At 41.3% G+C, this 27088-nt stretch overlaps 1 protein-coding gene across 4 annotated transcripts in view; it reads right to left on the reverse strand.

Moving 5' to 3' along the window:
- Positions 1-1049: 1049 nt before the first annotated feature.
- ascc1 (activating signal cointegrator 1 complex subunit 1) overlaps positions 1050-27088 on the reverse strand; it is a 66560-nt gene continuing 40521 nt past the window's right edge. For all 4 annotated transcript variants that reach the window (XM_073025377.1, XM_073025376.1, XM_073025375.1 and 1 more), the window contains 4 exons: positions 18712-18831; positions 14347-14471; positions 11099-11178; positions 1050-1468 (listed from right to left, as the gene is read on the reverse strand). In XM_073025377.1, the coding sequence (XP_072881478.1) occupies positions 1352-1468; positions 11099-11178; positions 14347-14471; positions 18712-18831 (442 nt within the window). In that variant the 3' untranslated portion in view covers positions 1050-1351. The remainder of the gene's footprint in view (positions 1469-11098; positions 11179-14346; positions 14472-18711; positions 18832-27088) is intronic.

The raw sequence follows: 27088 nt of genomic DNA on the forward strand, positions 1-27088 counted from the left end.
ATGGTTGAGTCAGGAGTAAGGAAGGTTTAGAAAGAGCTATTTTAAAAGCAAATTCTCCTCAGTGAGAAAATCTTAAATGAATCCACTAAGATTGGTAGCATTTTTAGGCCAAGTCAGAAATTTGGATTTTAAAGTTGAAGATGTTGCTGCACTAATTTCCTATATGGTGCTCAGACGTTCAACACCATCAATCCCTGGATGGGAAGCTAGATTTATACTCAGTCCATTGGATTCATTGTGTAACATCATTCCTGTATACGGCAGGGAATTCAAAATTAGGGGGCACAGAGTTAGAGTGAGAAGGGAAAGATTCAAAAGGGACCTGAGGAGCAACATTTTCCACAGAATTTTGAGGAATGCTGAATATGGAACAACCTGTGAGAGGAAGTGGTAAAGGTGGGCACATTCACAACATTTAGAAGACATGGACAGGAAAGCTTTAGGGCCAAACTCAGTTAGGCAACTTGATTGACATGGTGAGTGCAGGGCCCACTTCTGTGCGTGTATAACTCTCTGAGGAGCAGTCACAAACCTGATGGGCTGAATGCGTTCCTGCGCTGTATCGCTCTGCGAGTTTAAAGCGGCTACATCCTGCATTTAATCCTGGATTTTCATCTGTGCCTGTTGCAAAGAGAAGACAATCCAAACAGACAATATTCTCCAAGGAATTCCTGGGCACATCGAGCTTCATATTTGTTATACGATCCATACATCTGCTCTGTTCTACTATTAACTCACCACAACATGTTGCAACCAAATAATCCCTGAAACCGTCTGACAGACTGAGACGTTCCTAGCAATTGGAGGGTAGGCCAGAGCACACTGATCTCTCGATTCTGGGTCTGGAGTGCCAATGGAATTAATAGTCTCCTCTGCCTACTGACCCCATAGGTCATTTGCAGAACACACATTAGCAGTTTGTGGCAGTGAAAGTCAGAATGAAAGATGGCAATCTGTCCAAAATGGCAATCACCCAGCACTGGATAATTGCAATGAAGAAGGAAAAACTGGCGCAAAAGGACATTGCCTGCTGAGGAACAACACTGAGGTAAAAGAGAACATGGAACTTTATTGAGCACGACAAATAAAAGAGCACTCCATTTTTCAATATCAACATTTTATCCCAAGACCACAAAAAGTCCCAACAATTCAGTCATTGTTTCAGAAAAAGGGGGTTAAATGGTTCCAGTTGAAACCCTGGTTCATTTGCTATTAAACACCAGGTGAGTCTGTTCTGCCAAGTTCAGCAGCAAGGCTCATCTACTGTCACTTTCTTTCGGCTTGGTGAAGGGGTTGATTGATCCTGCACGCATCCTGTCAAAACTGTCAGGGCTCAACAATTCCACCACTCTTAAGAAAAGCTGATGGAGGCAGAAGAAGAATAGAAGCCAGAATCATCAGCTGAGAACCTCTGGGAGATACGGACCATGTTCAGCTCCACTTCACCAAATAAGTAGTCTTCAAATTTCTGTAAAGAAAAGGAAGATGTTAGTATTTTACCTACAAGGTGGCTGGTTCTTCCACCTTTTGTTGGGAGGTGTCTGTTAAGTTGGCATACCTCAATATGCAATGAACATAAGATCCGGAGCAGAATAAGGCCACTTGGCCCATCAAGTTTGTTCTGCCTTGCAATCATAGTTGATTTCTTTCCAACCCCATTCTCTCACTTCCTCTCATTAATCCTCATACCAATGTGCAATGTCCCACTTGGTGGCGCAATAATATCAGCGCCGGACTCTGGAGCGAAGGTTCCCGAGTTCGAATCCAAGTCGGGTTGAGCGTCGAGCTAGCAACTCAGCCTCATAAAAACAAGAATAGCTTTCTACAGAAACACTGTCAAAAGATGGTGCCATGATAACTCCACTGCCGAGTTAAAGGCTATTCTTCAATGTGCAATGCAGTTTAAACTTAACATCCCATGAAGGAGCAGCAGTTAATTGCTGTTTCTCTCCCTGCAACAGAAAGTGAGGGAGAATACAAAGGTCAATGCACCAATCTACTGGTTACCTAGTGGATTACAAAAATCCTCATTACTTTATTTTAAATTATAATTATGAAAGAATTAGATGAGGGTAGACGTAGTCCTAAAGGGGTCATAAACAAGACAAAAAAACTAGTAACTGTAGTACAGTAAAGGTCCAATAAGGGATTTTATCTGAAGAGCACTTTGAAAGTGAACCTCACTGTCATAGGGGGAGGTTGAACTGAGCAGTAAAGATACATTTGATAACTTTGTTAAAGTTAAATGGTGCTGGAAGTGGCCCATGTGGATTACAGACCAGATGGCTTGGCTGGCTCATTTCTATGCTGTATATTCCATGTAATAATAAATAAGGCACATTTTCAGTGGTTGAGCAGAGCGTAGATGAATCCAGATTTTATCCTACAGGGGCAATCCCTTTGGTAAAGGAATGTTTGATGATGAAAACTACTGGAGCTCAAATATCAAGTGATGTGAATTAAAATGTGGAATTTGGTAGTACAACAAGAAGATTATTTATTTTTATTATTTAGAGATACAGTACGGTAAGTGGCCCACGCCACCCAATGTGACCAATTATTAGCCCGTACTTTGAAATGTGGGAGGAAACACACGCAGTCACGGGGAGAATGTATAAACTCCCAACAGACAGTGACAGAACTGAATCCGGGTGGCTGGTACTGCAATAGAGTTACCGTAGATTCCGGACTACAGAGCGCACCTGATTAAAAGCCGCTGGCTCTAATTTTAGAAATAAAATCAATTTTTTAATTGTAAAGGCCGCACCGGATTTTAGGCCGCACCGGATTTTCGGCCGCAGGTGTCCCACGTTGTAATATGAGATATTTACACAGAAAGATATTACACGTGAGGATTTTTTAACTTTTAATTAAATCCATATGGTAACAAAAACAAATACATATTGCAAATGCTTTTTTTCGAACCGTGCCCGTAACGCGGCTACTTTTAAATACGTTGCGTATACTTCTTTACTGAACAACATTCCAATATCTCCTAACGACTGGTAAAAAATATATATACTACAGCCTACCAGGAAAAGTTATTGATCACCTTTAACTTAAAAGCAGCGTTCGCTCAGATCCAAAGCCGCTCGCGTAATGCGCTCCCCCCCTCCTTTCCGTTTATCGCAAACGGCATTTAAAAGCAGCGTTCGCTCAGATCCAAAGCTGCTCGCGTAATGCGCTCCCCCCTCCTTTCCGTTTATCGCAAACGGCATTTAAAAGCAGCGTTCGCTCAGATCCAAAGCCGCTCGCGTAATGCGCTCCCCCCCTCCTTTCCGTTTATCGCAAACCGGCATTTTCCCACAAGACACCGCGAAACCGGGTGTGACGTCATAGCATCCCGCGATGTAGTACAGAAAACAAATATACCGGTAGTTAAAACTCTTCTAACTTTAACTAGAAAATGAATTACTAAGCGAAAATATTATAAACTAAGTATGCCATAAGGCAGCACAATGCTTCGAGTGTTTTCCATGTTGATGAGGGTGAGTACAAATGACTGATTTACAATAATTTAATTGTGAAAGTGCGCTTGATTTATCGTACAATTTCATTGGACCTCTGTGAACTACTCATCAATTTTATTGGTCTACTGTTATGAGGCAAAATGTTTACGAGGCGGCATGAAAAAAAATCATGCATTAGCCGCTCCGGATTATAGGCCGCAAAGTTCAAAGCTGTTCAAAATGTGGGAAAAAAGTAGCGGCTTAAAATCCGGAATCTACGGTACTCTAACCATGTTACACAGGGATTTCAGTAGTATTACTGAAGTAGAGGTTAAGGACATAACTGGACATGTTTCTGGACAAACGGAGACTGCAGGGACTGGTATGTAATTCCAAAATATTGTTTTGTCTTTACACTGTCAGTGGAAATGTTTGCATCCTGTGGCTTTTCTCCATAAGAGTATCATGGCACAAGCTTCCCAATTTCATTCTGTACTTTTATCCCACAAGTTTACTAGGACTGATAGAGGGCTTTTTATAAAGAAATAAAAAAAACACAGTTTAATGCAATCTACAACAGAAGCAGAAAGAGGTGAAAGAACTCAACTTCAGCTGCTATTTCAACTGAGTATCATTTAAACTCAAGGTCAATCCGAGACCGCAGAGCTGTGGTGCCTGAACACATTCAAAGCCAACTGCCACACATCCCACAGAGACAGTATTTGGCCACCTACAGAGCAGACCAAATAAAAAGCCAGAAGTCATCTCATCAGCCTTCTTCACACAGCTTGGAAGTCAATTTGTTCTCCAACCACAGCAATTTTATTGCTGTAGTACATGTTTTTCTTCATTAGAAGTAAAAGTATTCACTCTTCCGCTAATCTGAGGCATGGTGGAGAATATTTATATTGCATGACCAGAACATAATACCAGTTACCTATTTAGAAGGTTAACAGATAATTTTATTGAACAGTTATTGTGGAATTGATGAGAGGGAGCGAGGGGGAAAGGAGAGAGGTGGGAGGGAAACAGGGGGAAAAGGTGAGGTGGAAGGAAAGGATGTGGGGAGAGAGGGTGAGAGTGGGAGAAGGTGAAAGGGAGTGGTGGAGAGGAGAGAAAGAGAATGGGAAAGAGAGGGAAAAGGGAGTGAAGGAGGGAGGGGTGTAGGTGAGTGTTGGAGTCAGGTAATTGGAATTTCAGAATGCCTTTGACAAAGTGCCACACATGGGGCTGCTAAATAAGATAAGAATCTATAGTATTACAGCAATGATACAAGAATGGATCAAAGATTGGCTAATTAGCAGAAGGCAATCTGTGGGAATAAAGGGGGGGGGGCATTTCTGCCTGGTTGCCAGTGACTAGTGGTGTTCTGCAGGGTTGAGTGTTGGGACCGCTACTTTTCACATTATAGTTATTAGTTAATAGATGAACTGATGGTTTTGAGGCCAAGGTTGCAGATGACACAATGATAGGTGGAGGGGCAGGTAGTGTTGGAGAAGCAGGAAGTTTGCAGAAAACTTGGACAGATGAGGAGAATGGGGATGGAATGCAGTGCAGGGAAGTTTACGATCGCGCACTTTGGTAGAAGGAATAAAGGCGTCCACTAGTGGTCACCAACCTTTTTAAGCCTAAGGTCCCCTATCTCGGCCTTACTGAAAGGGAAGATCGACTCCAAATTGATTAGTTACGCCATGTGCACTGGGGCAGAAAAGACTGGAAGTAAAACCCTGCAACCCGGAAGTAGAAATAATGTATGAACACCAGGAGTCCTCACCCTTTTCTGCACTGCGGACCGGTTTAATATTGACAATATTCTTGCGGACCAGCCAATGGGGGTGCCGGGGGGGTGTTAAACACAACCCGAATACAGCGGTACTTGAAGCAGGCTCCTTATGTCCAGTCTATTCCGCAATTTAGTTTACGTGGCACTTAGCTTCTGTCCCCCTTGCTCATGTTTTTTTTTCTGCTGAAGAAACTCAACGGATCTGTCTCTAAGTGCGGGGTGCTTGGACTCGGGGTACCGAAGCAGTTTTGAGGGCTTCATTGCCTCATTAGACAGCCTTCTGCCCACCCGCCCGCCGCCTTGGCCAGGTGCTGCTGGTCGCGGGTGGGGTGAGAGGACAAGGTCAGGGCTGGAGGTCCCCGTGCTGGGGCCACAGCGGTCGCAGTCCGGAGAGAGCGGCCGACCGAGCGAGGAGTGCGCCAGGACACACGTCCACCCTCCCTTGTAGGATCTATCGGCCGACAAAAGTTTGCTTCAGTAGATCGCAGCGAGGTAGCAGCTCTGCTACTTACGAAACCCTGAGCCCGAATTATCTCGTCTGCGAATATTTTAGCACCGGGTTCCCCACAAACATTCCATGTGGTAAACAGGTTTAGAGGCGGCGCCCATCTGTCCGCGCTCCAGGCCAGTAGCAATGGCACTTCCCGCCGGCCTTGCGAGGGTATCAGTGTGTTTAGGCGACTGATGACCTTGCACGCATTCAAGTTCAACAGTGGGCATGACAGGGAATGAGGAAAGGTGCAGCTGACTTTTATCGAACCACTGAAGTACACTGTGTAGTCAAGTGCATGGCGGGGAAGCCACACGCATGTGCACTGGGCAGAAAGAACGGAACTAAAACCCTGCAACCCGGAAATAATCTCTCAACAGTATTTGTGTATTTATTTTTCATTTTTTTTCAGGATCTACTGGGAAAGTCTCAAAGATCGACCAGTCGACCAGACTGGTTGGCGACCACTAGCGTACACTATTTTCAAAACGGGAATGGGTGCAAATTCAGAAATTGGAGTTGCAAAGGGACAAAGGGAGTGAAGCCATGGAATTGGTTGCTCCTATCAGATCTCCCCTGAACCATCGCTGCTCGAGAGAATATAAAAAGTTTCTCCAACCTCTCCTTATAGTATATGTCCTCTAATTCAGGGAGCTTCCTGTAAACCTCTTTAGCACACTGCAAAAACCTTCACATTCTTCCCATAATGGGGTGACCAGAATGGTATTTATTACTCTAGACACAGCCTAAACAGAAATTTATAAATCTGCAATGTAACTTGGCAACCTTTAAAATCAATGCCTTGACTAATTAAAGCAAACATGTCATACCCCTTTCCTTACCACTCTATCAAACTGTGCAGCCACCTTCTGGGACTCCGCGATCTATCTATACAATAAATTAATATTTGCTGTCCCAAAGCGCAACAAGTCATACCCGGCTGGATTAAACTGCCATTTCTGCTATTTCTCTGCCCACATCCGCAATCATCTCTATCCCGTTGTATCCTTTGACAATCTTCCACACTATCCACAATGCCACCAATCATTGTATCGTTAGTGAATTTATTAATCCACCCATCCAAGTTTCCATCCAAGTCATTTACATATATCACTCATAGAAGAGGTACCAATGTGAATCCCTGCAGAACACCTCTAGTCATGGGTCTTCAGCCACCTTGAAAATTAAATGTTAAAAAATGCAACCAGGTGATCCTGCTGCTTTCTCTGATGTTCACAGCACATTCACATTGTACGAAAAGGAAAATTACTTTTACCTTTGCTCTAAACTAGATTAAATTTTCCTTAAAGCAATTAGCCTCCAAAGGACCCCAGTGTGTTTCTAATTATAGCAGTTCTTCAAACAGAGTAGGTAGGCAGGCAGAAAAGCAGATTTTGATTCTGGTCTACTTAATGGACTGGCTACCTCACAGACAGCTTCAGCTTGGTAATAGTTCCTTTCATCAGATGCAGCAAATAGACGAAAATCAGACTCAGGTGATCTGATGAACTTAAAGTGGTTTATCTGAATTATTGTCCAATTGGAGAGAAAACTGGTTGGGGTAATTAAGTGTCCAAGCACTTGACAAGGGGAGAGACATTTTATTTGCAGTGGAGTAAAGAAAGAAAGGGGTAAGGAAACTTAGAGAGGAACATAAAAGAGCGCAGATAATTTAGAGTGGGCAGTTGAGCACATTGATTGACGGACGATTAGTGAAGGGAGTGGGGTTTGGCCAGATTCCTGGGATTGATGGTTGACAGATGATGGGAGATAGAACAGGCTCCAGCAAAGATTATTGCCTCAAGCTCAGTCTGGGAAAGAGTAGGAAGGAAGAGTGTTACCAGACTATGGCTATTTCCCAGAAGGGAGACTCTAACAAACTATCCTTATCACGCAACTCAAGAGATTCTGCGGCTGGTGGATTTCTTGAGCAACACCCACAAACTGCTGGAAGAATTCAGCACCTATGGAAGGGAATGAAGTTGATATTTCAGGCTGAGACCCTTCATTAAGACTGGAAAGATAGGGGGCTGAAGGTGGGGGAAAGGGAAAGGAGTACAAGCCGTGATAGGTGAGATCAAGGGGAAGGTAGGTGGCTGGGAGGGGATAGGTAGAAGAGGGATAAAGAAGGGATATAATAGGAGAGGACAGTGGGTCATGGAAGAAGGGCAGGAGGAAAACCAGAGGGAAGCAATGGGCAAGTGAGAAGTGGTGAGAGGGTAACCAGAATGGGGAGTGGTAAAAGAGAGGAGTGAGGAGAGAAAAGTTACAGGAAGTTAGAAAAATCAATGTTCATGTCATCAGGTTAGAGACTATCCAGATGGAATAGAAGGCATTGCGCCTCCAACCCGAGTCTGGCCTCATCCTGGCCATGGACAGACATGTCAGAATGGGAACGGGAAGCCAAATTGAAATGGGAATTGAAGTAAGACATCCTGCCTTTTGAATCTGCTCCAACATTCAATAATGATTTATTTATTTTCCCTCTTCCCCATTCTCCTGCCTTCTCACTGTAACCTTTGATGCCCTTACTAATCAAGAGCCTATCATCCTTCACTTTAAATGCATCCAGTGACTTGGCCTCCACTGCTACCTGTAACAATGAATTCCATCAATTTACCACCCTCTGGCTAGAAAATTTCAACCTCAACTGTTCTAAAGGGACATCCTTGAATTCTGAGGCTGAGGCCTCTGGTTCTAGACTCTCCCGCTACTGGACTCTCTCCACGTCCACTCAATATCTGGTAGTTTTCAATGAGATTCCCCCTTCATTCTTCAAAACTCAGAATTATTTGTCACATGTACATCGAAATATATAGCAAAATATTTCATTTGCATTAACAACCAGCACAGCCAAGGATGTGCCAAGGATGTGATGGGGGCAGCCCACAAGTGTTGCCCCACATTCCAGCGTCAACATAGTATGCCCACAATGTTTTGTAGAACAACACAAACAACAACAGCAACAAAACAAGGTAACAACAGCAAAACAGACCCCTTTCCCATCCCTCCCACTCACACAGATAGACAGGCCTTCACCCCAGAGGGTTGTCCGCAGATTCTCAGGCTCACAGACTTTGGGCCTCTAACTCTGGACTTCACCCCAGCACTTGTGATTATGGTTTTACCTTCAGGCTTTGAGTTCCGGACTGGCATGGACCTCCAACACTAATGAACTTTAAGCCTCTACCTTTGGCTTTTGACCTTCAGGCTTCTACCTCTGGACAAGCCACGCTCTGGACTTTGACCTAAAGCTTTGCCTCCAAATTTTGTTGGTTTTGTACTCCAGTGAGTACAGGCCGAGATGTCACATGCTCCTCATACACTAAAACCGTTAATTCCTGGGATCATTTTTGTAAACCGTCTCTGGACCCACTGGAAGGCCTGCACATCCTTTCTCAGATGTGAGGCCCAAAACTGTTCATATTACTCCAAATGTGGTCTGACCAAAGCCTTACAAAGCCTCACCCTTGTTTTAAAATTCTAGTCCTCTGGAAATGAATGGTAACATTGTGTTTGCCTTCCTTACTACCAACTCAACCTTCAAGTAAATCTTTAAAGTATCCTGCACCTTAGATTTCTGAATTCACTCTTGGTTTAAAAAGTAGTCTACACCTTTATTCCTTCTACCAAAACGCATGACCATGCACTTCCCTACACTGCATCATACCCTGACTTGTGAATATAATTGCCAGTCCTTCATCACTGTTGGGTCTAAATCCTGTAACACCTACCCAACAGCACTGGATACATACCTTCAGCAGCACAATTGCAGTGGTTCAAGAAAGTAGCCAGGGGAGGGTGGCCAGTAACTGTTGGCCTTGCTAGCCAAAGGAAGGGTGACACAATAGCTGTCATCATCTTCAAGAAGGAGTGATGAAAAACCATGGTGACCAGTCAACACATGGAGCAGATGTTAATCAGTACTCAGCGGCCTTTAACCCCACATCTTGGTACTGAGTGGCTACATCTCCTGTCTTAACCTGCCCAACAAACCAAGCTGAGAAGGATTCATTCTGCATGAGTTCCAGCGGAGGGCATGGATTCACATCAGGTTGTCCCAGAGCCGTGTGCAGCATCACAATCAGAACTGGCTTTATTATCACTGATATATCTCTTACAATTTGCTGTTTGTAGCAGTAAATCAGTGCAAAACAAAAAAAAAGCAAGTTACAATCAGAAATATATTTTAAAAAACCAGTGCAAAATAGTGAGATAGTGTTCATGGACCATTCAGAAATCTGATGCTGTTTTAGAGTAGAGTTTTAAGCCAGCCATTAGAATCCCCTTACCCTATTTTAATAAAGCTTTAAGATATAAGAGTGTAAGCGTCGGCATGGACTAGAGGGGCAGAGATGGCCTGTTTCCGTGCTGTAATTGTTATATGGTTATATTGGATATTTTACTGGAAAGTAAGGACTTCAGACAATGTACTCTCTCAGTTGTACAGCAGTCCACTGTGCAGTTAACGTACACAATCTACTAAGAATGCCATCAGCAGAGCCAAGCTAATGCCCTACAGGACCTATCTGTCTTTACTGGTCAGTACATTCCCTTCCAAAATACAATTATTCTTAATATACAATATTGCAAAGGCTTGCAATTGCACAGAATATTTCAATGCTTCACAACATCACAAAGAGTTCTACAGCTAAAGAAGTACTTTTAAAAGAGGATCACTGCTGCAGGGGTAAGCAGCACCTGCATTGCACAGTTATAGAAGGCTATGGACCAAATGCTGATAAAATGGATTGGTGTGGAGAGATACAACAAGGCTGCATGGACTGGGTGTGTTGAAGAGCTTGGTTTTATCTAGTGCTGTATGACTAGATCTCTCTATGATTCTATTGTACTAAGTATACAACAGTACTGCAGGAAATAATGTCCCAATATGGCAATAAATGATAACAATATCTCTTGAATTAGTGTTGTTAATCAGTTAAGCATTGGTCAGGACAAGAGACAATGCTCTCCCACTCTCTTCAGTGCTGTGCTATTGGATGTTTTACAAACAAGATGGGACTTCAGTTTAATCTATTACTTAAGGGCTGGAATGCAACTCTAACCCCTGGAATGGGAATAAAATCCTTAAATGTTTTTGAGAGAGAGAGGTGAAGGTATGTCAGTGACTGATGTATTCCTCCCGAGGTCTTGCATCATAATTCTGCATGTGCTCCGATGAATATATCTGGAGGGATTCAGCATGGATCTGCTGAGCCATCACTGGGCCCAGGGTCATCGGCCAAGAATCATGGGAGATGTTTCCTGCTCCATACAATGTCCCACTATTCTAGTTAAGTCAATATGCCATTGACTCAGCTAGCACTGTTCACAAAAGGACAAGATGCATTTTTCTAATTAATGCTTATTACTGACCTTTAACACATTCCTTGCATCGAATGACTCCCTTTCACGAAAATTCTGCTTCCCCAAGGCAGTATTGTTTCGTTCTTCCACTGAAAGCAAGAGGTTTTCATTATTGGCACTTCACCACAGCCACCAAACTAGAATGACAAAGGCATTTTTATCACAGAATCACAGCAGTTTACAGCAGATCGATCACAGCAGAAGCCCATCTGTTCATGCCACTTGAGAAAGCGCTATCGAACCCATCGAGCTTTTCAACTCTCACTCTCTATTCCTGACACGTCAGAAGCTCATCCATTTACTTTTTAAATGCAATGAGTGTTTCTGTCTCTTTCAGGCAGCGCTCCAAACCCATCATTCTCGGACAGTTTTTCCTTCCCTCCACTCCCCTCTAATCCTTTTACTAAAAACTTTATGCTTCCTAGTCATTGACATTTTTAACTTGAGGAATTGGTCCATTTGATTCAGTCTTTCTGGATCATTCGCATACATCTCAAAGAAAAGTTCAAAGTCAAAGTAAATTTATTATTGAGAAGTACAGCCTATCCTCATTATATCCGTCTTCAGACAATGCGGATTCACAGTTATGCGAGGAACCTATTTCTACCAATGTCTCCTTATATGCGTCCAAAACTCTCAGTTATGCGAGGAGCACTGCTTTCCCGCCAATGCAAGTCAGGTGCGTGCACCTCACAGTCTCACTCCCACCAGTTTCGCATTGGTTTTGGCAAGGTGTAGATGTACGATCTTGCGCTCTTAAACTTTTGTTGGTTTTACCTACGGTGCAGTGATTTTGTGCTTGGAATATTTAACTGTGCCTCCTAAGCATTCAATGTCATGTCCTGGGCCATCAGCTGAGCGGCAGAGATCTGCTTTAACACTTGAAAAAAAGTAGGAAATTATAAACAGGGCGCATCAGGTGAAGGTAACACAGCTCTGGGACGCTACTGCCTGGAACAGAGTCTTGCCTTTAAAGTTCTTTTGTTGCTTGTCAATGCGCCAGCCCATCCTAAACATTTGGACAGCATTCATCCTAACATAACAGTGCGTTTCCTGCCACCTAACACAACATCACTGATTCAGCCACTCGACCAAGGTGTGATCCACATTCAAGGCCTGTTTTTTTTTACAATGAACTCTCTCTCTCAGATGCTGCAAGCAGCAGATGATTTTGAAAATCCCTGGAGTTTACCAACAGTGAGGGAATGGTGGAAATCAGAACACTTGGCACAAATTCAGAATGGAGTCAGTCATTCTTTGCCATCAGCCCTTCCCTACAAGCAAATTTATGCTGAAAAACAAAATGCTGCCATGCAAACAACCCTCACCCCTTGCTGTACTTGATATGATCCTGACGACCTACAACCATCCACCTTATCCACGTAAAGCTGCCCGACACCACAACCACCATTCATCTCCCGGACTGAACACACCTGCCACTGTTGGTGAGTACTGTACACCCAAGTGAGTTAACTTTCTATGATTTATTACATTGAATATTACCTTACATTGATGAAATATAATACAAATGTTGCATTGTGGTACTGCTTTTTTGTCGTATTGGTATGAAAATGTGAATAACTTATAGATAAAACATATTTAGGAAGCCCTTGGGAATGCATCCCTATTTTCTCCTTTTAAATAATTATTCACATTATGCGTTGACTGCGAGGAACGCATCCCCCACATACAACGAGGATAGGGTGTATCTATATCACCATGTACCACCCAGCAATTCATTTTCCTGCGAACATTCACAGTAAAACGAAAAAAATACAGTAGAATCAATGAAAAACTACACTCAGGCTATGTGTGTATGTGTGCATTTTGGTAATTAATTCATTCTGTGCAGAAATAACACTGGATCTCACATTAGTCAACACCCCAGGGGTAGAACTTAGATCGTGCGATATCACAGCTAGTTTTTTTCTATCAGCTTTCTTCTTGCCTCCTGTAGGTGTCAGCACCTGTGAGGAGGGAGGTTTATTCACTGGCACCTCACCATTGTTCATCTGCAAGCTCACCATTCAGTCTCATTGTAGCTCTTAGGAACCTGAGATTGAGCACCCCAGCTCTATCAAAAACTCAACAGAAAGTCTCCAGATAAAATTACATGAAAATTTAAGTAATTCCTTGCAGGTCAGAAACAAACTGGCAGACCAGCATTTACCCTCAGTAAACTATGAACCTTCAAAGATTCAAAGTACATTTATATCAAAGTATGTATGCAGTATCCAACCTTGAGATTTGTCTTCACACAGACTGTCACACAAACAAAGAAAGACCATGGAACGGCACAGTGGTAAATTGAACTGAACTAAACTGAACATTCCTAGACTGTTACAAGGACTCTGTGGTTTATTGTTTTAGATTCTATGTGTTTTTCATTCTTTTTTTGCGATCTGCATAATTTTTTAAAAAAAGTCCATTGCAGCCTTTTCCCCTTTCTAGCAAATCACCAAAGAAAATTGCATGCCTTCCTGGAAAAGCTGCTAAAGGGACACCTTTGTAGGTGTAACATTGCACACAAAATCAAAGCAGGAATGTGGATAAATATGTGCAAAGATTTGCATCAACAAAAGGAAGTGTTTCCTTAGGTTGGTGTTTTTATAAATAAAATCATAAACACTTTTCAAAGTCTTCCTGTATTGGTCACATATAATCATGGAAAGGCCAGGTTAGTACTTCAGGTGGATGTCCACCTGTGTTGAAACATAAACACAGAAAACATACAGCACAATACAGTAAAATATTAACCTGCATTTTCCTTTTAAAGGTATTGGTGGAACTGTAATGCAAGCACCGTGAAACATCTTAAGAAATCTAAAATTCAGAAAAGATAATAAATATCAAAGCCTATAGGCAGTACATTACTCTAAGTTGGTATACTGTAAATAGAGTTGTGTGGGAAGTACAGCATCTATCACACTGTGTAAAAGATGAAGATTGGTTTTATTTGTCAGATATACATTAAAACATTGAAATGCATTGTTTGCATCAATGACCTATACAGTTTGAGGATGTGCTGGAGGCAGCCTGCAAGTGCTGCTTGCTTCAGGACACAACATAGCAGACCCACGACTTACTAACCCTAACCTGTATGCCTTTGGAATGTGGGAAGGCACTGGAGCACCCGGAAGAAACACGCGCAGTCACGGAGAGAACATACAAACTCCTTGCAGGCAGCGGCAGGAATTGAACCCCGATCTGTGTGTGTGACTGAGACAGAGTGACATTACACTGGATTGTGCACATACCTGTTGGATCTCTTCTGAAAAGCGTATTCATCAAAGTAGCATGGAGCTTCACCTTGTTCCATTCCTTCCCCATCAGCCCGGAGGCTATAAATCGCTCCAGTAATCCATCAGCGATCAGCTGTAGCCTGCGTGCAAACGAATTACCGATCAGTCCAGGAAGGCAAGTGGCAAAGTAGCAGCATTCACCACCACTGATGATCAGAGACTTGTTTTTAATTTAAAGATTAGCCTTATTTGTTATGTTTATTGAAACATAGAATGCACTGTATGTGGCGAGAATTGCTGGGGGCAGCCCACATGTGTTGCCATGCTTTGGCATCAAAATAGCATCCTACAACATAGTAACCCGAAGCTGTATGCCTTTGGAATGTGGGAAGAAACTGGAGCATCAGAGGAAACCCATGTGGTCAATGAGAGAACGTACAAAGACAGCGATGGGAATGGAACCCAGATCTTACAGGTAGCACTGTAAAGTGTTAAGTCTTTTCCCTTTCACCATATTCCTGAGTGTTCTTACTCTACCAAATATCCCAACCCAAATCAGCACCAATCATCACCTCGACTTGTTAGACAGTTCATATTCCAAAATAACAATGGCCCCCTACCTAGTTTTATGCTTTTCAGTTCCCAAAAGGTGTCAGTCCAGCAATGAATGCTCTATTGGCTTCATCTTATCTCAGGCACTTCCGAAACCTGATTTCATTGAGGGTAACTATTAGTTTGGGTGATCTTGCCCCTCCATGATCTTGCCCTGGATGCTGAGATTCTCTAAACATGTATAGCACGGATCAGGAAGACAAGTTTGTGCAGCACCCCACTGAACAGCTTTACCATCAGAATTTCATTATAACTGGAAGGCCAAATGTGTCCCTTTATCAATTTAAACTACAGTATCACACTGAACTATCAGTTTGTTGAACATCTGGAAAAAGTTCTTGAGCTTTGATTCTAGACTGAGATGAAAATCACAGCAACAGAGAATCTTGGTAAAATTGGTACAGAGAGACGTAGGCAAGAAAGGTGAGGAGGAACAGGCTTTTTTTGAAAGCCTTTATGTTATTTCTCATTGTTCTCTGAATGAAAGGGAAACATGTATTTTGAAACTTAAATATTGGCAGGCATGAACAATTAACACAGAGAGCAATGAGAAATTTTGTTTGGTTTAATCAGGAAATTTATCATTTCACGATAACAACATTTCTCCAGTCTCAAGAAATCAGTATTTGAGATAATTTCTCAGTCTGGGCAATATTTCATGGGTAGAGAATGCAATCTCATTTAACTATATTGCCCGATAATTTTGTATGCAATTATATTCTAAAGGAGATAACACAAATGACCTGCCAAATAGCCAACACAAGTAGAATTACTTTAAACAGACATGGGCTTTGCCTTCTCCTATAGAAACTCTCACTATATGAGGAATACAATGAGTCTATCTCATGGTGGCAGTTTAATTACAAACAAGAGAAAATCTGCAGATGCTGGAAATCCAAGTGACACACGCAAAATGCTGGAGGAACTCAGCAGGCCAGGTAGCATCTATGGAAATGAGTACAGTCGGAGTTTTGGGCCGAGACCCTTCAGCAGGACTGGAGAAAAAAAAGATGAGGAGTAGAGTTAAATGGTGGGGGGAGGGGAGGGAGTAGTACAAGGTGATAGGTGAAACTGGGAGGGGGAGGGATGAAGTAAAGAGCTGGGAAGTTGACTGGTGAAAGATACAGAGCTGGAGAAGGGAGAGTCTAATAGGAGAGGAGAGAAGGCCATGGAAGAAAGAAAAGGGCGAAGCAACACCAGAGGGAGGCAATGGGCAGGCAAGGAGTTGAGATGAGAGGGAAAAGGGAATGGGTAATGGTGAAAGGGGTGGGGGGCATTACCAGAGGTTTGAGAAATTGACATTCATGCCATCAGGTTGGATGCTACCCAGACAGAACACAAGGTGTGGTTCCTCTAACCTGAGTGTGGCCTCATCGTGAAAGCAGAGGAGGCCATGGATAGGCATATGGGAATGGGAATGGGAAGTGGAATTAAAATATGTGGCCACTGGATTGGAATGGGAATGGCCAGCCAGTTTATTTCCACTTCCCATTCCCATTCCCAATCTTTCACCAATCAACTTCCCAGCTCTTTACTACACCCCTCCTGCTCCCGGTGTCACCTATCACCTTGTGTTTCTCCCTCCCCTCCCTCCACCTTTTAACTCTACTCATCTTTCTTCCTCTGGTCCTGCTGAAGGGTCACAGCCCAAAATGTTGACTGTACTCTTTTCCATAGATGCTGTCCGGCCTGCTGAGTTCCTCCAGCATTTTGTGTGTGTCACATGGCAATTTAATTGTCTGGGTGGATAGGTGGAAGTGTCGCTGGCACTGTAAAGCGTTTTGCTACCGTGCTGTCCAATGTGGTTTGTGTGTTTGCACCACATTTTAATAGATTTTATTTACTAATTGCTTGATTAAAAATGTTATATAGCCAATTACTAATTTCAATGGCTTTCATTTATTTCCATAAAGAAAATGTTTAAAGACCTGAATTCATGGTAAAACAAAAACTTAAAAAGAAATTAAAATGCAAACTAAAAACACAATTTGATGGTTATACACAGCTGGCACTCTCTTCATCAGTGATACACCAGCAGTTTTCTGACACCATGTGACTGACTGGGTTGAGTAGTTTCAATATTCTGCCTTAAGTAATTGTAGAATCAATGCCTTAACAACCCAGTTCCCTGTCAGTTACAATAGATTCCTGAAATTACATTTGTCCAGGGCCCCAACTTCACCCTTGGCTCACTGAACGCCAACATTTAGTGACTGAAGCTGGCCATGCAGAAATATGGAGAAATTCACACTGGTAATGTAATTGGTGGAAACATACATAATTCACAGCCACCAAGCTGTGGTTCACTTTAAGAGGCTGGTCTGACGTGATGACTTAATTCTGTAAAGTACTTTCACCATGCTCTGTGTTCAGTGCTTAGAGTACAATAAATGAGTTGCTGCAGTTTTTCTTACTCAGAAATCCAGGTTCATGAGGATGATTCCGGGAATTAAGGGGTTTACGTATGAGAAGCCTTTGGCAGCTTTGGGCCTATGCTCACCGGGGTTTAGAAGAATGCGGGGGGTGGGGTTCTCATTAAAACCTACCGATTTGTTGAAAGGACTAGAAAGGATGGATGTGGAAAGGGTGTTTCCTATGGTAGGTGTATCCAGAACTAGAGGGCACAGCCTCAAAATTGAGGGGCAACCCTTTAGAACAGAGGTAAGAAGGAATTTTTTTAGCTAGAGTAGTAAATCGGTGGAATGCTCTGCCACAGGCTGTGGTGGAGGACACATCCGTGCGTATATTTAAAGGCAGGTGTATGGGGTAGAGTGGGATCCGGGATCAGCCATGATGGAATGGTGGAGCAGACACGATGGGCTGAATGGCCTAACTCTGCTCCAATGTCTTAAGGTCTTATGGTATTAAAACGCCTCTGTTGTTTTCAATTGTGAAAACCTACAATAGTGGCATTATATTTTGTCATGACCCTTGTAAATATCTCATTTATTTTAAAATAAAACAGTTAACTGTTCGGCAAACCGTTCCAAAGACACAGCACAGGAAGAGATCTTTCACAGTATCATGGCTCCTCGTTATTTCAAACAATTCTATAATCAGCCCAATTCAAATACTATTTTTCTAATAATTCTTCCTCAAATATCTATCCATTTCCTCATTAAATGACATTCAACTGTTTACACTATCTTTTTAAGGAATGCAATTCAGATTATAACCCCCCAACCCTATGCAAAATAACTGTGCAATCAAAGGTCTCTGAGGATTTATCTTATGAATAACTATTTCATGGTCATACTGCCTTCCTTTCTATTTCACTGAAGAGGGAATTAATCTCTAGAATTCTATTATTTTTGACCACGGTTATAAATGAACTGGAGTTGACTAGAGTTGGGATCATTAGGCAAGAGAAAGGTGTGGTGTGGGATTATTAAGGATATCCTTAAGAATGAATCAATACCCTCAGATTAAAGGCGTGCATCACGGTAGCATAGCGATTAGTGCTGGCTGTAAGTTCAGGGTTCAATTCCCATCACTGTCTGTAAGTGTGACCACGTGGCTGTGCGAGTTTTCTCTGGGTGCTCCAGCTTCTTCCCACATTCCAGTTGTCGGCATGCTACATTGGTGCTGGCATTTTGTGTTACATTTGTATGATGTCAATTGCTTTGCACAATCCTTGCTGATTTGACACAAACAATGCATTTCATGGTATGTTTCGATGTATATTTGACAAATAAAGCTAATCTTTCATTTTAATCTTGTAGGAACTACTTTGAGCGAGAATGAGCTATGAGAATCTTCATCACTTACTTGTCTGTTCCATTTTTCATTTCAATTTTTCCATAAAGAACATCAACCATACTTGGGTCATCATTCATGTACTCGATCCCTTTTACCCTCACAAGGAGTGGCTTTCCTTCTGTGAGTTTACTGAAATAGACAGGCACGACAAGGAATAAGTCATAGAAATCTCTCAACCACAAGTTACCTACGTAGAGTTTGAGATATTAGATTTAATGGAAAACTCGAATGTACAGGATAGTCTCATGCATACAGTCTCAGATAAGACTGAAAATGAGTTAACAAGACTGGAATTGTTTAATAAACTTCATTTAAACATCACCATGTGGATATGCAGAGCAAGAAATAGTCAAGATGCAAAAATAATTTTACACATTTAGCTTTTTAAAAAAAAAATTCAGCACTTTAGCCCAACAGATCTACTTAATGGTGCTTTCGGTGGACATTTTTGTGATATCAATTACAATGAAGTTTTTACTATGTTAATATGTTGTCTTCACATACCAACTGGCTGAAATTGAAGTGACATATATCAACTGCCTAGTTCACTTAGTGCTTCACAGGCTCTTCTTCTTTGAGTGTCAGTCTTGAATGGTTATATCTTTCTTGCCTCCAGAGCCCCTTCTATAATGTAATTACATAATTCAGCCAGACATTTCAGTTCAGCACCAGAAGTACTGCACTGCCAGAGGTTCCGTCTTTTCGATTAGATGCAGAATTTGCCAAAGCTCTCCTGAATGTGTAACATTCGGAGCATTGTTTGAAGAAAAATAGGGCAGTTCTTTGTTATACTCATGCCAATATTTATCCTCCAGTCAATGTTTTTCTTCTGACTATGATTAACCTATTTTCCATTTTAAGGTTGTGTTGATTAACTTCCTTTTTAGTGCATGATGCTCCCAGAAAAAGCTGTTGTAAGGGTTCTCAAGGTTAAGCAACTGACGACAGGGTACTAAGCTTTTCCCTGCAGTAGCTAGATTTGAAGGTATTAAATATAGATGCAATGATTATTACAGAGTGTAATACTGTACATAAACACTGTAGAAACCACATCTGCTGATATATGCAAAGACGAGGAAGAATTGTAATTCCCAGACATCCATCAGATCACTGTGAAGCTCAGTCTTGTCATCAACTGACTGCACATATAGTGCCTATAAAAAGTATCCACTGCACCCCGCCCCCAGAATTTTCATGTTTTACTGTTTTATAACATTGAATCACAGTGGATTTAATTTAGCTTTTTTGACACTGATCAGCAGATACAGACTCTTTTGTGTCAAAGTGAAAGCAGATTTCTACTAAGTGATCTAAATTAATTGCAAAACAAAGCACAAAATAATTGATTGCATATAAGTATTCACCCCCTTCAAGTCAGTATTCAGTAGGTGCACCTTTGACAGCAATTACAGCCTTGAGTTTGTGTCGATAGGTCTCTATCAGCTTTTCACATCTGGACACTGCAATTTCCCCCATTTTCTTTACTAACTCTGTCAGATTGCATGATTGTGAGTGAACAGCCCTTTTCAAGTCCAGCCTGAAATTCTCAATTGAATTTAGGTTTGGACTTTGACATAGCCATTCCAAGATATTAACTTTGTTGTTTTTAAGCCATTCTTGTGTAGCTTTGGCTTTATGCTTGGGGTCATTATCTTGCTGGAAAACAAATCATCTCCCAAGTTGCAGTTCTCTTGCAGACTGCATCAGGTTTTTCTCCAGGATTTTCCTTTATTAGTTAAATTAGTTAAAAAATTAGGTAAAATCTGTTTTTGAAGACCTGTGTGCAGTCAAGGTGTTGATTGGTGTTGATAGGTGTTGATCACCCTCTACCTTCACAAGCCTTCCAGGGCCTGCTGCAGTGAAGCATCCTCACAGCACGATGCAAGCACCACCATGCTTCATGGTAAGGATAGTGTGTTTTAGATGTGTGGTGTTTGGCTTACGCCAAACATAGCATTTAGTCTGATGCCCAAAAAGCTCCATTTTGGTTTCATCAGACTATAAATTGACGATAGGCAAAGACCTTCTTCCAGCTGACTTCAGAGTCTCCCAAATGCCTTCTTGCAAACCCCAGCCGAGATTTCACGCAAGTTTTTTTCAACAGTGGCTTTCTCCTTGCCACTCTCCCATAAAGCTGCGACTGGTAGAGCACCCGGGCGACAGTTGCTGTATGCACAGTCTATCCCACCTCAGCGTCTGTAGCTTGTAACTCCTCCAGTGTTGTCATAGGTCTCTTGGTGGCCTCTCTCACTAGTCCTGTTCTTGCACAGTCACTCAGTTTCTGAGGATGACCTGCTCTAGGCATATTTATAGCTGTGCCATATTCTTTCCATTTCTTGATGATTGACTTAATTTTACTCCAAGGGATATTCAGTGACTTGGAAATTTTCTCATATCCAAGACCTGACGTGTTTGCAAAGTTTCTTGGAGTGTTCATTTGTCTTCAAGGTGTAGTTTTTAACCGGGATATTGACTCACCAGCAGATGGACCTTCCAGATACAGGTGTACTTTTACTACAATCAACACCTTGACTGCACACAGGTCTTCAAAAACAGATTTTAACTAATTTTTTAACTAATTTAACTAATTATATTACTTTTAAAATCAATTAGCTGCACCAGTGATGATTTGGTATATCATATTAAAGGGGGGAGGCGGGTGAATACTTACACAATCAATTATTTCATGTTTTATATTTGTAATTAATTAAGATCACTTTGCAGAGATCTGCTTTCACTTTGACATGAAAGTGGCCTTTTTATTAATCAGTGTCAAAAAAGCCAATTTAAATCCATTGTGATTCAATGCTGTAAAATACTAAAACATGAAAATTCCAAGGGGGCAAATGGTGAACACTTTTTATAGGCACTGTATATACAACCAAATGAAAAAAAGTTCCCCCAGACCATGGTGCACCCACAAAACATAAATCACACACAGCAAATACAATAACTACAATAAGTTGATAAAATATCATTCAAAATGCATGAGGTGCGCAGCTGGCTGTCCTAGTGATGAAACCTCAGTAATGGTAGGGTACTCACTAGTCACAACCTGAGGGAAGAAGCTATTAGCCAGCCTGGCAGTCCTAGTCCTGATGCTCCTGTACCTCCTTCCTGATGGTAGAAAGTCAAAGAGATTGTTGGATGGGTGGTAAGGATCCTCAACAATGCTTCAGGCCTTTTGTCTACACTTCTCCTGGTAAATGTCACAAACAGAACAGGGGAGGGAGACCCCAATGATCCACTCGGCAGCTTTTGCTATTCTCTGGAGGGTCCTGTGGTCTGATGCCTTGCAGCTTCCATACCACACAATGATGCAGGCAGAAAGGACACCCCAAGTGGTGTTCCTGTAGAAAGTTGTTGGGGGGGGGGGGGGGGCGAGGAGCAACCAGGGCTCAGTCCAAAACTGTAAAGTTTTTGTTTGAACAACTTTGACAGCCATTCATAAACACAAGAGATTCTGCAGATGTTACTGCATAGATAGAACAAAAAAAAACATCTGTGATGTGCCATTTAATTATGGATTTCAGTTACTAAATTCAGTCAGTTGAAGAGACCAACATCAGTTACTATGGAATTTCTTCCCTGGGCACCACTTTATTATTAAAATATAGCAAACTACATTAGGAAGCTAAAGATATTGCAAAAACGAACATGGTAAGAAGATACAACACAGAAGGCAAGAACCAAACTTACCTAATTTGTTTTCATCAACACGTCTCTCACAAATAGCAGTCATTTACCCCATACACAGAACAGAGCTAAAATACAGGAAAGTTCACCAAGAGAACTGCAGTACAGTTTGATCCAACAGTCATTGGCTCAAACTGCTGATTCTACATTCTGTTTGAAAAATAATTGGAGTCTTTCTTTTCCATCATTTGCCTTTCTCCTCAAAGTCTCTACCTCCCTTTCTCAGCTCACGTGGACAGAGTAGCAGCTGATGAAAAGATAAAGGAAAGCAGAGAATGTTGCAGCCGCTCAGCATGTATAACAGTTATGCAGACAGAAATAGGAGCAATGACGAATTAGCACAGCTATGCAGACAACACACAACTGTATTTGCCTGTTACACCAGATAACCCCAAGGCTCTAAACCCTATGGTCCAGGGTCTTGCTAGCATTATAGAAGTTTGAATTTCCTTAAACTAAATTTTAGTTATTGGTAGCAATAAAAAAGTGCGAAGATCCTTTGCCTTAGAAATCAAGCTAAAAGCAAAGAATTTAGACGGTATTATTGACTCTGAGTTAAATTTCAAATTACATATTAACCATATTACTGAGACTGTGTTCTGTCATTTAAAGAACATTGCAAAAGTTCGATTTCTTATAAGATCTCAAGATGCAGAAAAATTGATACACACTTTTGCTTTTAGCTGACTAGACTGCTGTAATGCACTCTTTTCTGCACTAAGATATAATCAGCTGCAGCTTTTTCAAAATGCAGCAGCAACAATCTTAACCCAAAAAAAAGAGAAACTGAACACATTTCACCAGTTTTAGCATCATTACACTGGCTGCCTGTGTCCTTTAGGATCAATTTTAAAATACACTTAATTGTATATGTGTCTGAATAATCTCGCTCCTCCATATATTTTGGAGTGTCTATCCCCTTACATTCCTAATCTGCGAATACTGGTTTGCTTAGTATTCCTAGAGCCGAGCATATAAGAACTAGTGATGAATCCTTTTGCTCTTATGCACCAAAAATCTGGAAAACTCTCCTGACTGGGATATGCTGGGCTAGTACTGTGGAATGTTCCAAGTCACTTCTAAAAACTTACCTTTTTAATTATAGGATTACAAACCTACTTATACAATAACTAATGCCTGTTGATGTTGATTATATTTATATAATTCAGTATAATCACATTTTATTCTATATAATGTTTGCCTTTACTTATTATTTTTAATTTTGTCTTGTATTTTTGACTATATTGATTCATCCTCACAGTCTATGTAAAGCACGCTGAACCTGCATCTTAATGTATGAAAGATATTATATAAAGTTATTATGATTATGTTGGTGAATTTTTATTTCAACCAGAAGGAGTTAGAAATCAAACATTTTTCAAGTTGCAAGGGAGGAGAAAACTAAAGGAATATCTTCAATTGATTGGCAAAGTGTTGACTGGCACAAAAGATGGCAGTGTCGCCTGAGATGGTGTGGTGAGGTTCAATCATCACAGCTCGTCTTTCTGGAGGAGATGGATTGAACAGAGATGGGAAAATGTCAGTGCTGCATCCAATGGATAAAGTTAAAGATAAAAGATTAGTTTTATTTGTCGCATATTCATCGAAACATACAGTAAAAGGTGCCATTTTGAGTCAATGATCAACACAGGATTGCGCTGGGGTCAGCTTGCAAGTCTCACCATGCTGTTGGCCCACAGTTCACCAATCCAAATCCCAACAGTATGCCTTTGAAACGTGGCAGGAAACCAGAGCAACTGGAGGAAATCCATGCTTGATCCTCGAAGGCTCCATTGCATGTCAATACCAGTGTTTTGGACATCTCCACATGGCCAGAGAGGAATGGACTCTCAGGGGAAAGTTCTGATTGATGTGGTCTATAGAGAACCAATAATATAAAATGGACAAAGAGCAAAGTCCTTCAACATAAATATGAGGAAGTGGGATCCAAATTAAAAGGCAGAACCAGAGAGGTGATAATCTCTGAATTACTACCCGAGACACCTGCAAATTGATATAGGGGATAATAAGTATGAATAATTGAACACAGTACTGTAATAGTGTGCAGACATTCATACACTAAACTGGGACTAGGGAAGATGGAGCTGAACTACTGGCTGAAGTTTCACATGGCAATGACTGAATAAAATGATCAGTTATGGCTATAGAAAAAGACTTTAAACTAAATTGTAGAAGGACTTTGCTGAAGCAATATTTAGAAAGACAGGGGAAAGAAATTGTGCAGAGTTGCATAGTGCAAACAAATGTAATACTTTCACAGTTGTGGAACAAAGAAACAGGCCCGAGGTCCATCACACTAGGACAAGAATTGTGCATCTTTTACACTAATCCCATTTTATTCTCCCCACTCTCCACTTGAATATCAGCAGATTCTACCATTAACCCACAAACCAGGAACAATTTACCGTGAAACATCTTTGGGAAATGCAAAGAAACTGGAGCACCCAGAGGACACTCATGAAGTCAAAATGAGATTGTGCACCATCCACCAGAGGTCAGGTATGAAGGTGAGATCCCTGGAGTTGTGGGGCAGCATCTTCATTACAGATGCCACTGTAATGCCAATGTTTACCTGGAATGGCTGAGAGCAGCAAAAAAAAGTAAAAAGACAGAAATGAAGATTCTTCATCTGAATAAATACACTCAGCATTAGTCCTAAAGTAGATAAATTAAAGGTGCATTTTGAAATAATGTGTGTATATGCCTGGAAGAGGATGCAGGAAATCAGCAGGAAACAGTGGGAAGAATATAGGTCGAATATGAATGAGCAGCTCGAAGAAATTAGTCTAAGTGTAATCATGCTGATTAAATTTGTAAAGAAATTAACAGCCAAGGAGAGTAGGAATTTCTTGTTTGAGCAGCTATGAAGTTAAGTATAGTGGGGATCGGTGTTGGAGTCCCAGCTACTCACAATCTATATCAAGTTATTACCCCTCAACTATCAGGCTCCTGAACCAAAGTGGATAACTTCACTCACCACAACACTGAATTGGTTCCACAACCCATGGACCTACTTTCTAGGATTCTACAACTCATTCTCAATATTAGGCAGTTAGTTAGTTAGTTATCTATCTATATATTTATTGTATTCCTTTTTGTATTTGAGTGATTTGCTGTCTTTTGCACATTGGTTGTCTGCCCTTGTGTGTAGTTTTATTCACCAATTCTATTTGCATCTGCTGTGAATATCCCCAAGAAAATGAATCTCAGGGTCGTATATGTACTTTTAGTATAAGTTTACTTTGAATTTTGAACTTTGAAAAATGAAACAAAAGGGCGCATAGAGCAACAATATTCTAAGCAAAAGTGAACTCAATTAAGTGACTCCGCAATCAAGAAGAGTTGTCAATCAATCACTGCTTTAAATGATTGAGGCTGAATTGATGCACATAATCTGCCACTGTCCTCCACTCTGTGCAATTCCTTCAATAACATCCGGCTTGTTCCAGCTGCGCTTCATTTGCAACTTCTCTTTCTTTCAGTTTGAAAGTAGATTGTTTTCTGAAAGTCACCTACAAAATGGTGGAGGAACTTAGCAAGTCAGGCAGCATCTATGGAGAGGAGTAAACAGCCCACAGATGTGGTGATCCAGTTTACTACATTGTAAGACAGGAAGACCACAAGACAAAGGAGCAGAATTAGGACATTTGGCCCATCAAGACTGCTCCGTCATTTCATCACGGCTGATTCAGTTTTCCTCTCAGCCCCAATCTCCTGCCTTCTCCCCATATCCCTTCAAACCCTGACCAATCAAGAATCTATCAACCTCTGCCTTAAAGATACATATAGACTTGGCCTCCACAGCTGCCTGTGGCAAGAATTCCGCAAATTCACTACTCTCAGGCCAAAGAAATTCCTTCTCATTTCCATTCTAAAAGGACGCCCCTCTATTATGAGCCTGCGTCCTCTCGTCTTAGGCTCTCCCACCATGGGAAACATCCTCTCCACGTCGACCCTATCATGGTTTTTCACTATTCCATAGATTTCAATGAGGTCACCCTCATTCTTCTGAATTCCAGTGAATACAGGTCCAGAGCCATCAAACACTCCTCATATGACAATTTTTATGAACCTCCTATGAGCCCTCTCCAATTTCAGCACATCCTTTCTAAGATAAGGAGCCTAAAACTGCTCACAATACTCCAAGTGAGACTTTACCGTGCTTTATAAAGTCTCAACATTACATCCTTGCTTTTATATTCTAGTCCCCTTGAAACAAATGCATTTGTCTTCTTCACCACACATTCAACCTGTAACTTAACCTTTAGGGAATTCTGCACAAGGATCCCAAGTGCCTTTGGGCTTCAGATGTTTGTATTTTCTCTCCATTTAGAATATAGTCAGCTCTTTCATAGATAGATAGATAGATAGATACTTTATTCATCCCCATGGGGAAATTCAACTTTTTTTCCCAATGTCCCATACACTTGTTGTAGCAAAACTAATTACATACAATACTTAACTCAGTAAAAAATATGATATGCATCTAAATCACTATCTCAAAAAGCATTAATAATAGCTTTTAAAAAGTTCTTAAGTCCTGGCGGTTGAATTGTAAAGCCTAATGGCATTGGGGAGTATTGACCTCTTCATCCTGTCTGAGGAGCATTGCATCGATAGTAACCTGTCATTACTTTTACCAAAGTGCATGACCATATACTTCCCAACA

The sequence above is a fragment of the Hemitrygon akajei genome, chromosome 21 (assembly GCF_048418815.1).
Source record: "Hemitrygon akajei chromosome 21, sHemAka1.3, whole genome shotgun sequence".
Classification (NCBI taxonomy): Eukaryota; Metazoa; Chordata; class Chondrichthyes; order Myliobatiformes; family Dasyatidae; genus Hemitrygon; species Hemitrygon akajei.